Raw genomic sequence first — 13,370 nt, forward strand, 5'->3', positions numbered from 1 at the left:
TAAAGAGTCTAGCCTCTGGTTTTGTAGTGTTATTAAATGTATATTGTCACTAATAAGCACAACTTTACATTTAAGAATAGTGACCTGTTGTAACTAAGTACTTAAACAATAAAAACACCACTTACATCCACACACTGCTTGCATCAAACCACTGCATATAATAACAAAGGCAAAATGCGCATGTGTAGTTTTTGCCCCTCGTCACTACCCGTCGTTGTTTTGGCGAAGCCATCGACGTGAGGGCTACGTGCGAGAAGTCAGGTAAGAACAGTTTGTACTTTCATACTATATTCCAATTAACTGATTTTTAATTGTCATTTTTTATGAAGACTATAAAGACGTATGCTGTCCGCGCTGTCACGTAGTATGTACACAACGAGCTCTAATTACGAAGTGACTGAAAAGGGAAAGTGTCAAAACAAAATGTCAGCTGACCCTGATCAGCTAATGTTAGGTAACAACGGCAGCAGCTAGTCAGCAATGGTTTGTTTATTCATGACATTAACATATATAGCTTGGACGGTGTGTATCTTTAGCATGTTTATTGTTGTTACTTTGGAGGAGAAATGCTATTACAGCCCTGTGAAATATACATGTAACCATTGCATCATGCTTAAAGTTAGCTGCTTAGCTTGTTTTAGTTTAAAAACAGCGTGTGGTAACTAATGCTTGTACTGTATACATAAGGTTGTGTCTTTATCCAACAGGTTAAACATTAAAAACACGGAAGGAGGGGAGTTACAATGTCCAGCAGTGTAAGTGTCATAACACCTTTGTGTCTTATGTCTCTTGTGTAAAGTGTGTTGTAACCAGACTTCATTCAAAAAATAGACAATTTTGTGACACATGCAAAATCACACTCTACTCTAAAATGATCTGCCACTAATATTAAGTCTTCATAAGTGTAATCATCTTATTATTTGGCCAGTTCATAAACTTACAAATTCGCTATGATGACTTTGCACTTTTCAGTTTTTACAAAACCAGATATAAATAAGTTTCTTCTAAAACAAGTGATTTTTCTTGTAATGTACATTTGTATTAACTTTTCAATATATACAAGTTTAATGAAACATAAAACCAGTTGCTACAGTACAACAATTGAAAATAAGTAATAGCATATAGACACAAGAAAACAAAATAAATCTGGACAAACACAAGTAGCTATAAGTGCAGTAAAAAACAGTAAACAGTAGAGAAAAATATAAAATAAAGGGGTATCATGTATCACTAAGTGAGATCAAAACAACAGCAACAACAATCACCAAATAGTAGGAATACTAACTAAATAAGTGATTTCCCTTTAATCGTAAAGATGCCGAATTTACCAGAAGATACACTAACTGACCACTTTATTAGGAACACCTGTGTAATCTAATGCAATACAATACAACAGCTCTGTCAGAGAGGTGATAATCGTACTTTACTTGCATTATATTGAATGGTGTTCCTAATATTTTGTCCACTCTATTAACATACAACACGGGGCAAAATATGACATTCAATATAAAAGTAGAATTTATGGCAGAGCTGATGTATTGGATTACATTAGATTGCACCGATGTTCCTAACCTGTATTACATAAGATGTACATGTTTACCAACTAAAAAGAAAACTTTTAAATTGAGGGAATTGGTTTGACTTTGAATTCCTGATAACTATGATCTCTATTAAGGCTAATAGGTAGCCAGTTGTTAGTATCTGCTGCAGTGTTAAAAAGCAGAGGAAGCATATAGCTGCAAGTATGATGTCCCACCACGGTCATTATGAGTAATGAAATATTGGACCTGTTTCATATAGTGCTACTGGCTGTTAATAGATGCATTTTTTTCTCTGTAGGTGCTGTGTGGTCGAGGCAGGCTGGTCCTATCTCAGACCGCTGGCCTTCAAGCTGCAGCTGCTCTCAGGGTCGGCAGAGTCAGAACCTTCTCTGCTGCAAGCTCAGATGAACCTTACGTCACTGTATCACACACAGACTCAGGTGAGTTACGAAATATAGCAATCATCAATTATATGTCAACAACAAAATCAGTTCTAAAATAATTGTTGTAAAATGTCTGATATTGGTCCGATAAGCAAAGCAAAACCTAAGTCATCAAACAAATAATAACAAATAATCCTCATGTGTCCTCCAGGCCCCAGGACCGTGTGGCCTGATGAGAACATGGGACCATTCGGACCTCAGGACAAGCGCTTCCAGTTACCTGGCAACGCTGGATTTGACTGCCACCTAGAGGGCATGGAGGACCAAAAGAAAACTCCAGTCCACAAGACGGTTCCAGACGTACTGACAGCCCCAAGCTGCACAGAGAGACACCAGTTTATACTGGCTCAGTTTGTTAATGAGTTCCATGTAAGTTGTATTATTTATTTTGTGAAATCATGTGTTTAAGCAACCTAAACCTTAAAAAAAATGTTAAAATACTGTGAGATATCTTGTTTTGGTCTCAATAATACTTTCCAAAGAAATCAATGTTCCCTTGACAATAAATTATCTCCAGGGCTCAAAGCTGCTGTGTCTGTGTGCACTGTTGAAACTGGAACTATATGTAGTCTGAAACAATATGTGTTTGTGTATTCATCAGGGAAAACTGGGTCCTATATCCACGAGAGTACACAAAGCCGAGCAGTACTTTAATCAGACGGAGACAGATTGCGCCATAAATTCCTGCCCTGAGCTGTTAAGAAAAGGTAAGATAAGGTTTATGTTTCAAGAAAATTCTATCATCTGTTAGTAACATTCAGTTGCTTGTACTAACTAAACTGTATGTGTGTGTGTGTGTGTGTGTGTGTGTGTGTGTGTCAGATTTGGAGCTAATGTTCCCCACAGCACCAAACACCTCCATCACAGTTGTAACAGTCACACAGAGCAGCAGCCGGTGCGAGGCGGCAGAGCAGGACAAAGATCAGTTGCTTCACAAAGTGAGTGCCACGTTGTCTTGAGTGTTAGTTCAGTATGTAAAGTTTGGAAACGTGAGAGGCGTGAAGTCGGAGAGTCTGCTCACTACATTTCCTCCTAACTGCAGTTTATGAGCGGCGCCAAAGAGATGTGCTTCGCTCTGTGGACCGCAGGCTACTGGGCAGACTTCATCGATCCGACAACAGGAGCAGCTGTGAGTTATGTTTTGTTTGTGCTTGTGCTTTTTAGAAACATTCTTCAAGAGAAAATACAGTCCAGCGTTAAGTCATGCTCCTCCGCTATTAAGTGTGAAAATCTTTCCAAACAATTCCATAAAGGGCTGTGTGCCTGCAGGTTTTTGTTCCAACCAATCAAGAGCACACAATTCGACCAATCAACTGTCTGAAAACTGAAATCAGTCTCAAGCCTGGTGTTCTCCTGCTTTGTTGGAATGAAAACCTGCAGCCACATGAACCTTTATGGTTTGTGTGGTCCTGCCTGACCTTCTCTCATCACTCCCAACACTATAACACGGCAGCAAAACACTAATCAGTCAAATTGTCAATAGAGAGGAAATTAATCAGCAACTGTTCATCATTGAAAAATTGTCATTTTTAAAGCACAAATGCCAAATATTGACTGGTTCAAGGTTCTTAAATTTGAGAATGTGTTGCTTTCCTTGGTCATAAATCAGTGTAAATTTAATATTTTGGGTTTTTTGTTGGGAGGCTTCAGTATCACGACTGTACTTTGTTTTTTAGACCAAATGATTAATCAATTATCAAGAAAATAATCTGCAGATTAATTGATAATGAAAAGAATTGTTAGATACAGTCCTATAAAGCACAAATATTCATAATTCAGACTCAGAATATTGGCTGCATTAAAACAAATGTACTCACAGTGCTCATCTTCACACACGTCCTGTGGTGTTTAACATGTTGCGAGCTGGCTGTTCCCTCCATGAGAAGAACCTAGAACCTAGATTTTAGTATCACCTTTAGAGCAGTGCTGCAGTTTAGAGTCATGGAACCTTAGACCTTGGCCATACCTCAAATTAGGGGGTCGTTAAGTTAATGTTGTAGATAATGGTTACAAATATAAGAATAATTTATCATTAGTACATACATACCACCCTTGAAGAGCATATTAATATTCATATTTTTATTGTTTATTAGAAAATAGTTGAGTAATTCTTTTGTTCCTTGTGTTACCCAAACAGTTTTTTGCATCTCCAATGAGTCAAAGTGCTCTGCGGACAGAGGAGGAACTGAGAGATCTAGGCTTTCACATCGAGGTGTCGGCCTCCTGTACAGTTATACGCCACATCTTGAGAGGAACGCCTTTGTTTGTTGGGACTGTTTTTACCAACGCACCAACTCACAGCGCCGTCATCGCAAGACTACAAGGACTTTCAGACGATGAGGAATAGGCTCTTTTTTATTTTAATTATTATTATTATTTATACTCTGCAGAGCTAACTCCAATCACAAGTGTATGTTTTAAAGAAGCTTGGAACTTGATGTACAGTAGTGTTGGTGGTTTATGTTTTTATGGACGTGAGTGAGACTCTAATGTGTACCTCAGTGCTGTGCCTGACTGACAGGTCACCTTTAAACCTGGCTCATCCTGCACAACATACACAGAAAAACACACACACTCTAGGTGCAGAATTTCACGTGATATCCATTTGATGAGTCTATAGAAAACATTTAGAGTATGACGTGTGTTTTATAATAACAGAAACATTGCTATGAAATAGAAACCTTTCACAGGTACCCAGGCAGCTATCAGTTGCTACTTTGAAAAATCCAGATTGACCATAAGATTTAGGCTGACTGGTCAGGTCAACACCTTTCATACCTACAAGTGTACAGTATTGTTTTTTTTTTTTCTCTGAAATGTTGCACAGGATCGAAAGAAATATGGATGCTGTGTTCGTTGAAACAGTACAGCTGTGAAGGAAAAATAAAGTGACTTAATCAAGCTGCATTGACACACCTTTTTTTCCTCTAGTTATTGTGTGTTCCTCACAGAAGTGATGTTAGTTTTAGAACAAGATCCCAATGTCTAAAAGTTTAAAAATACTGTATGTGAATCTGGAAAATATATAAAATGATGCCCAATATGTTTAGAATGACTTCAACCACATCCACATTGGACTTGTGTGACTCATTTCTTTTATTTCTCACTTTTAATTAAAAAACAACAACATTATTATAGAAATGGGCCTTGGAGCATGAGCAACAAGCACTAAATGCTGCATCTTTTTAGATTATAGGATGTGACATTGGTGTCTTTGTCACCATCTAGTGGTTGATTAGATTTACATCAACTAATTTACCTTCAACACATTTTCTACAGAAAGTACAAAACAGACAGAAAAAGCCAGCAAATTGTCTCAAAAGTTACAAATTGTAAATATGAAAGAGTGTTAAAATACTACGATGCAGTTTCTCAGAGATTAAGACTAGTCCTAAACCAAAGACGAGACTGTTGAAATATCCATTGAGAAACAACTCTAGTCTTGGGACCAGATGTATTACCTCTCCTGGAATTCTGCCCTACATTAATTTACATTTTCAAATGTAGTGTTGATGCTTAAATGTGGAAGACAGATTGTAAAATCTGGACCAAACAATAAGTGATGTTATGTCAAGTCACAATAATTAGTATACATTTATCACATACAAAAAAACAAGATAAAAATCAATATTACAAGCAATTTAATATTGACAAGACACATACTGTTGTAAGTTGGACACTTAACATAAATAAATTCATAAAAGAGCTCAAACAAAATGTCGTGACAGTCTGACACTGGGTTACGGCTTTCTGTTTGTTAAAAACTCAATTTACAACTGTTGTATGTCTCTGTTAGTTTTCTGAAAGGTCTTTTACACTTATACGTATAATACATAATTGAATCCATCATGTTTTTTAAGCAGGATAAAATAAACATAGACATGTAGAAGGCAGGTGCATAAAACTCAATGTGGATTCACTAAAACTGTGTGTTTGCACAGTTTGAGTCCTGACACAAAACAGCATGTGCAGCCATTGCTGATCTGACCTGACTGCTTACGCTGCAAGTCAACAAAAATCAAATTTGGTTGTGTATATTTTGAGAACTTTTTGTTTGTCTTAATCTGAAGATTCATCTGAAAAGCTGGTCAGAAAATGCCAACAACTTGTGAGTATACATTTCTTGATCTACTTGAATATTATTAGAAATATCATGTTGAGTTTCAACGTTCATTCCTTAACTTGTGTAAAATCACGATTGCATAAAATACTATAAAATCCCATTTGATGTTATGATGGTATTTTGGTATCTGGGCTCTTATTTAATGTATTCCCTTTATGTGACTCATAAGCAGGAACACTGTATGTGCATAAGAAAGGATAAATGTTTGGCCAGTTTACAGAGTTGATAGAATAGGATTGTTCAGACTGATATTTGGTTCAACCCACCTTCAACAAGGACCACTACCCCTGCTTTCCTCAAATTATCATCCAGTGTTATCAGATGATGAAGACAACCTTCATTTCTATTCCACAATTGGCCTTAAATGGATGAAGACACACCCTTGATCAATGAGCTACCTGCTCCACCAGTCATCACACCTGTCAATGAAATAGCCTGTGTGGCTGTTTATAGCATCCACATCATGAATTCATTACATGGACTTGAAATGTGATTAGTTTTTCAACACTTAACATATATAGATACATATGATACAGAAAAATTTAGAAATATAAAAATGAATTACACAAAGTTAATTAATCATTACTAAGTTAATAAATGCTTAAAATACTTTGGTTGGCACTTTACAGTTCACTGAGTGGACCTCATGATATGCGTCACTGTCAAACATGTCTTGCAATGAGGATGCTGATGACGATGTAGCTCAGTGTTGCAGGATGAAGGCCTGTGCCCGTGCTGTACAGAGGAGAAGTGGAGGAGAAAACAGCGCTGCTCTCGTTTTTCGGCACCAGCAAGTTACAGATGTTCCCCTCACAGCAGGACGAACACACCTTGAAGGAAGAGATAAGAAAAATGTCCCTGCAGGTCGTGGATATTAATGCGGTGTATAATCAGGAAGTTCCACATACCTTATAGCCATTATCAGTGATGTGAGTGCAGCCGGTGAAGAGACAGTTCTCCTGGGTCACACAGCGTTTGGTCACAGATACACTGTCACCATGGTTATCCATCATGTGGAGTGTGTAACAGTACCTGGTACCTGGAGATGGGACATGACACACACAGGAAGATTCACTTTGACTCCCACCTCACCTACCTGTACTTCACGGTTATTTTAATCTCTCAACAACACGATTTTCTTCATATTTTAGTAAGATTGTGGAGGTTGATATCCAAAAATCTCAGATACCTTTTGGACAGTACACATCTGGTGCCCAACGATTACACTCATAGTTGTCTGCAGCATCTTGACACGTGAAGCACTTGAAGCCACCAGGATGAGGTGTAGCTGTGGGAGACAGACACATGTCAGTACTTTTAGCAACTGACAATGTGAGATTATGACATTCTTGGTTTAAATATATATATTTTCCATATTTGTTAGACTTCTTCCTTGAATGTAATGTGTATTTACACATGTTTTGCACCTCTTAAGTTTGTATGGCTGCTGACAAGTTGCTTAACAAACAGCATACTGAAAAGAAAGAAAGAGAGTGTGGATGTAGGTGTGGTTTGGGCGACCAGCTGTAGAAGAGAGAGGTGAGTCGATTAGCACAGCACTCTCATGGAACAACCTTTCTTTAACCACCAGAGGGCAGCACAGACCCTAGACTCTTAAAAAAGGCCCTCCTTTGTCCAGGAGGGCCTTTTCATCTTAACTATTATTTTCTTTATGTTGCATGCTGTATGTTATTAATATTGCAGCACTGAGTTTCAATATGAATGACAAGTGTGGTTCAAATTAAATGTATTGCTATTATTATACTTTATATAATATTTGTGCAGTATTTTATTTCTCATGTATTAGTTGTTTCAGCCAGTTTTGAGGTATATGTTCAAGGTATAGAGTTTGAAAGTCCAAAGAAATGTCCTCTCGAAAAATGTCTTGTAGAGCATTATGTATCTCCTTCCAGAATGTTTCAATGATAGAACAGTCCCAGACTGTTTACCATTCTCATGACCCATTTAACAAATGTAGTCAAAAGGCTTTCTAGTTCCGTCGACAGCAAAAAATATGCAAATTAGACATTTAACATCTAATTGTCTGTTATTTATACAAGTGGAGACCTAGATTCAAAATTGTTACGTGAACAACACCTCTGAATAATCATCTGTTCAGTAAACTACTCTGAAACAACTAATTGTTTGGCTTTCCCATTAGCAAGAATCATATCTGTACTGGGAATCAGGCCCTATTTCAGCTGAGACAGCTATAGGTCTCAAGGTCAACCACTTTTCAATTACAAAACAAAGCCTGTTACTCATGATACACACACACCACAGTTCAGTTTCCTAATCTTTTGTTTCATTAGCCTGTTGGAGGCCGATTTTGAAATGTTTTGAGAAATTAAAAATAGAATACTTTAATATATCTTAAGTTGACATATTTTGGGGAACATCATGTATTTCTTAATTGGGGAGTAATAATGAACTTTCCTTTTCTGTTTCATGCACCCATGGCTGAGTCCTACTCTGACTGAAAGATGTGCCAGTAGCTATGATGGCCACCTATGATCTTACAAGCAGCAACCTCCCAAGTAGGGTCACTTTGGTTTTTACACTCAAAACACACAATCATACAGATGTAATATGCTCCTACTTGAGGGATGCAGCAGGATGATGTCCTTCATGGTGAAGTCCCGTGACTGGACTGTTTTCAGCCAGTCAGCAATGTTGGTCATTAGCAGGACCCAGGCCACTGTTGGCCAGGACTCCATCATTGACCCCAAGTATCTTCATGCACTCTTATGATTTAGCCAGGTGTGCACTGTGGAGGAGAGGCAGACAAGAGGTTATTTTACCCAGTGAACTCTGTACCAAATAACTAATGATCACTGTGCCACATTGATGTTACCAGTCAGTGACTTTGGTCTGCAAGTGTGACAACAATTTGACAAATGCTGCACTAGATTTTACCTACTTTGATGAACGGCTAGTAAATGAAAGTTAATCGCAAATTATGTTGACGTTTTCATTAAACCATAGTTGCAGTGAAGGAAGAAAACAAGTCATTCAAAGGAACAGAAGCTGAAGCCTAATAAAATGTGTCTATCAGCTGTGTGTTCTGCTCATGCTAAAAGCTTGCTTCACTATTTAAATGTCAAAATAAACCCAACAAGTCTACTGAGCTTTAATTCCCAGCATCCATCCCTGATTTGAATATGTCATGTTCACTATTCTTTCTACGTGATTATCTATTTTAACAAATAACGTTGACACTTCTAACCTGTAACATGAGTAATGTTTCAACTATGAGCTCGGTTTTTCCCCTCTGGGAATGTAGTCATTAGACCGTGCTTTGCCAGATGTTTTTTTCTGTCATGCTGTGGGGTTATTCATTGGTTTAGCCAAGTCAGCATTTGTATTGTCTTTTCTTCTAACTCCCATCAAACTGCAACAGCATTTCAAGGAGGAAATGTCTCCCTCTAGACCTTCTTTACTTCCAATTCAGTTCCCTTGCTAAATAGATTCACTGCCCCATTAATAAAGCGCCCAGTGTTGGTCCTCTCGGGCAGGAAATGAGGATCGGGGGGAGAGGCTTATTGAATCCGAAGATGTTTCTGGAGATTTATGCTGTAAATGTTAATGAATTTCTAACAGATGAAAAATGTCCCTTTCTCATATTAGGAAAATGTTTATTTAATGTAGCCAAAGTAGAGTAGATAAAATAAACTTTCAAAGGGAGCATTCCAGACTGCAAAAAGTACTTTGTTACATGAAGATATTTGACGTATTCTTTTATTATTAAGAGATCGTATCTGAATGCCATTGATTTATAGACTTAAAGATAACTTTTGCATGCAAGAAAAACATGTTGATTTTAAATTGTAATTAAAGAAAACGCTTAATTTTTCACACGGTTCAGCACTTTTTTGATTATTAAGAACATATAATGCAAGCTATGCACTGTAATTGTAGCATTGATAAATCTGGTGATAAAAACGTATTGCTATTAACTGCAAAGACATTTTAATAACTCGACAGTGAGTGAAAGTTACATTATACAATTCTTGGGTGGTGTATTCAATGACAGTCATGGCAGAACACTTGCTTGCAAATACTCTTCTTGGGTTCACAAAGATGTCAATCAATGTATTAAATACCAGATGACCTGGTTTCGCCCCTGAATCAAGATCAGTGTATCTTTCATATTTTATCCCCAGGCATTGTGCCGGCTGTATGGTTGTAAGTGCTTGTTTTTTTTGCATTATGCATGCCCCAATAATATTGATCCATGCACTTCCAGAGACAGAATAACCATACTGTGTACTCTATGCTGCTGTACATACAAAAGCTCAGCATACTTTGACTCTTGGTAATGAAGGCTACAACCATAAAATTTCAAGTGAAAAATATAGGCATGTTGTATTATTGAAAATGAACGTTGGGTATACCTACATGAGTGTACATGATAACTTTATGAACATATTGCAATATTAAGGAGCAAAAACACTTTTCAATTCAATTTCAAAATCAAGTTTCTATATAGAAAAATATTTTGGACTAATGTTAAAAGCTTTTTTTCACTTTTTCATTGACATTTCCTAGATCAAACTATTAATTTGAGAAAATAAATGGAATATTTATTGATAATGAAAACAATTTAGTTGCAGCCCTAATTGGATCCCACTCGACTTAGCACTTGAGGCACAATGTTGTTTCTGTGCTTAACTTGTTTAAATGGAGCTACTGTATTAACAACTTGAACCTCCTATCTATATTTGCATATCTGTGGACCATGTGAAAAACTAATTAATTAAAAAGCTGTCCTTGTGTGACATGATACCTCTATCTGAACCATTGTGCATCAACACCATCACCATCAGGAACACTTGAGTTGATTAGTGGAAACCAGGCTTAATTACATGATACAGCCTTATTGAGAAGGATTCAGAAAAGTCTTTCAGTCTATAGGCTTGCATTTGTTAAACCCCTCAGAGCAGTAGTGCTACTGTATAGCTCATAATGATATGCTGAAAGCTGAAAGGAAAACTGGAGATTAGCTCTCCAACTTTGAGCTGTCTGATAGATGCTTGGCCTTGGTCTGGAGTAAAATTTGGTTTGGAGTCTTAGAGGAGGGGGCAGGAGTGCAGGGATTAGGTACAATGCCTCCCTGTTACAACTGGAGAGGGATGGAGAGGGTTTATATCTCTCAGGGTTCAATCAGCACCGACCAACTCCTTTGGGTTCCAGTTAAAAGGCCACGCAGGGCTAAAAGAATCTGGAGGAGAGCAGGTCTTAAATCTTTCTGTCTCCCTTGACGACAGGGGATAACGATAGCAGATTGCAAGTGTAAAAGTCGATGAGTTTGGCTGAACTAAGCAGCATCTGTCACAATTATACATTATAAGTGTTAAAAAGAAACTCAAAAAGTTAGTCTTTACAGTAATTTCACACATGGCGGTGAAGTTTTGGCGGTGAATCTGAGAAAAATGGTCACATTCAGCTAATAAATTTAAAAGTAGAGACAGACTGCATTTAAAATACAGTTTGACTCATGACCTCTTCATACCAGAGATAAGTTGTGTGTACCTGCAGAATTCCATGCTACAAAAGTCAAATGTTGTTTTACTGATATTACTGAAAATATACTTTTCACTGGGCTAAATTAATAAAATAACTCAAGTCAATGTCCAAAATAATCCCCTAGTTATTAAAAAAAAGAAGACGGGTACGGTTATATAAAGATTACTTGCCACCTTCTGTCTGCAGGCAGTGCTATGTTGCCTTCAAGCGCTGTCAGAGTTATCATTTTGATGGATGGAGCCACAGATCACCCAAAGCTACCCTGCTTTCGGTGTGCATATTTGCACTTGTGTGTAGGATAGTATGAAGAGCACATGAAGGCAGAATTACAGATGCACCAGTAAGAGAAACAGAGAAAGTGTCTAAATATCCTGAGGCCTCTACAGTTGTCCCAGAAAGCATCACTGTACTGATAGCTATACAGTAAATTGCCAAAAAAAAAAGGAAACATCTGTAGGGAAGAAAAATGTTCAAAGATCTAATAGCTCCACACATTTGCTCTCCCAGTGGTAAAACCTGACATGAAAAATCCACCAAAATGTCAAATGTGAGCTATTTAATTCCTTAGATGAAGGATAATTGCTCCAAGTTGGTCAAGCGTGTCAAAAGCATACTCGATCGAGATTTAGGCCACCAGGATTGCCTTTGAAGTTCAGCCGATATCCAGCGGCTCAGTTCTATCCACCAGACACATATGGCAGGGGCTTAACTTCTGTCATACAACTGCTTTTGTTTTACGGTCGAGGTCAGAGATACATGACTGCACCAGAAGAATTACAGTAAACAGTGTTGCTGAAGTACAGAGTATGATAACCTAAACACTGAATCAGAGCTGTGGTTAAAAGGTTAGGGTTACACACTAACAAGCAGCCTCTCGAAGAATCTCCATCTGGGTTCACTGAGTCACTACATGACTGTAAGATTTTTATGAGGTCCTTGCTGAGTTGTGCATCTCATAAAATGTTTCCTGTCTTAACAGCATCGTTTAACGCAGCTGTAAAGGATCCAAACATACCAGCGGCTCCTCAAAACTCAAACCTTAAACCGAACATTCATCAAAAATGTTGAGTTCTGTTATTTTCATTGTAACATGTAACCAAGCTGTAACTTTTTGCAAAGAGGGGTTTAATTACAGCAACTTTACACCAGCACCAGATGTGACTGACAGACATATTTGCAGGAGCACAAAATTAGACCCCCCCCCCCCAAATGTCTCAGTTAATAAAACTTCAGAAAACATTCCCTGTTCACTGTAATGAATACCTCTGTTTAAGTCCTCATAGTAAAACACCATAAACACAATGAATGCATGTGTAAATGTGGAACTACCTTCAATAGACAAATGTGTAGCTGCAGTGCATCACATTCAAACCTTTAGGGTGCATACTCACACTACAAATCTAAGCTGCTACACGATCATTAAGACAGCCTGAATAATTAAAAAGGCCTATTTATAGCACTAATGAATAAGCAGCATCCCCAATAAACATTTCAGCTGCAGCATAGTAACTAAAACTGGGGCAGCATCACCATCAATCTGCTTAAAATCCTCTTTCAAAAAATGTATTAATTGTAGCCAATTTAAGGTGGCTGTCTGATAGCCTATTAATTAAGTTAATTGAACGTTAATTGATTTACGCACCCGTTTATTTTCAGAGACACGATTGAAAACTGAATTTAATCACAAAATCAAAAACTCAAGTGGGGTTTGAACTTGAAATCCTATGTTTAAATCTT

General features: G+C 37.6%; 2 protein-coding genes across 2 annotated transcripts; one reads left to right on the forward strand and one right to left on the reverse strand.

Annotated features, from left to right (window-relative positions):
* Positions 1-216: 216 nt before the first annotated feature.
* Positions 217-4,889, forward strand: LOC133976323 (cobalamin trafficking protein CblD-like). The gene is made up of 8 exons (XM_062414506.1): positions 217-261; positions 708-755; positions 1,840-1,981; positions 2,136-2,353; positions 2,586-2,691; positions 2,807-2,922; positions 3,027-3,113; positions 4,122-4,889. Exons 2-8 carry the CDS (start codon positions 744-746, stop codon positions 4,329-4,331), a joined length of 891 nt encoding a protein of 296 aa, XP_062270490.1. The 5' UTR covers positions 217-261; positions 708-743; the 3' UTR covers positions 4,332-4,889.
* A 1,880-nt stretch (positions 4,890-6,769) lies between these two features.
* Positions 6,770-8,827, reverse strand: LOC134006570 (ly6/PLAUR domain-containing protein 6-like). Its single transcript, XM_062445486.1, has 4 exons — positions 8,707-8,827; positions 7,297-7,395; positions 7,016-7,146; positions 6,770-6,937 (listed from the first exon to the last, which is right to left on the reverse strand). Exons 1-4 carry the CDS (start codon positions 8,825-8,827, stop codon positions 6,770-6,772), a joined length of 519 nt encoding a protein of 172 aa, XP_062301470.1.
* Positions 8,828-13,370: the final 4,543 nt, after the last annotated feature.

This window comes from Scomber scombrus, chromosome 24 (genome assembly GCF_963691925.1).
Source record: "Scomber scombrus chromosome 24, fScoSco1.1, whole genome shotgun sequence".
Lineage (NCBI taxonomy): Eukaryota > Metazoa > Chordata > Actinopteri > Scombriformes > Scombridae > Scomber > Scomber scombrus.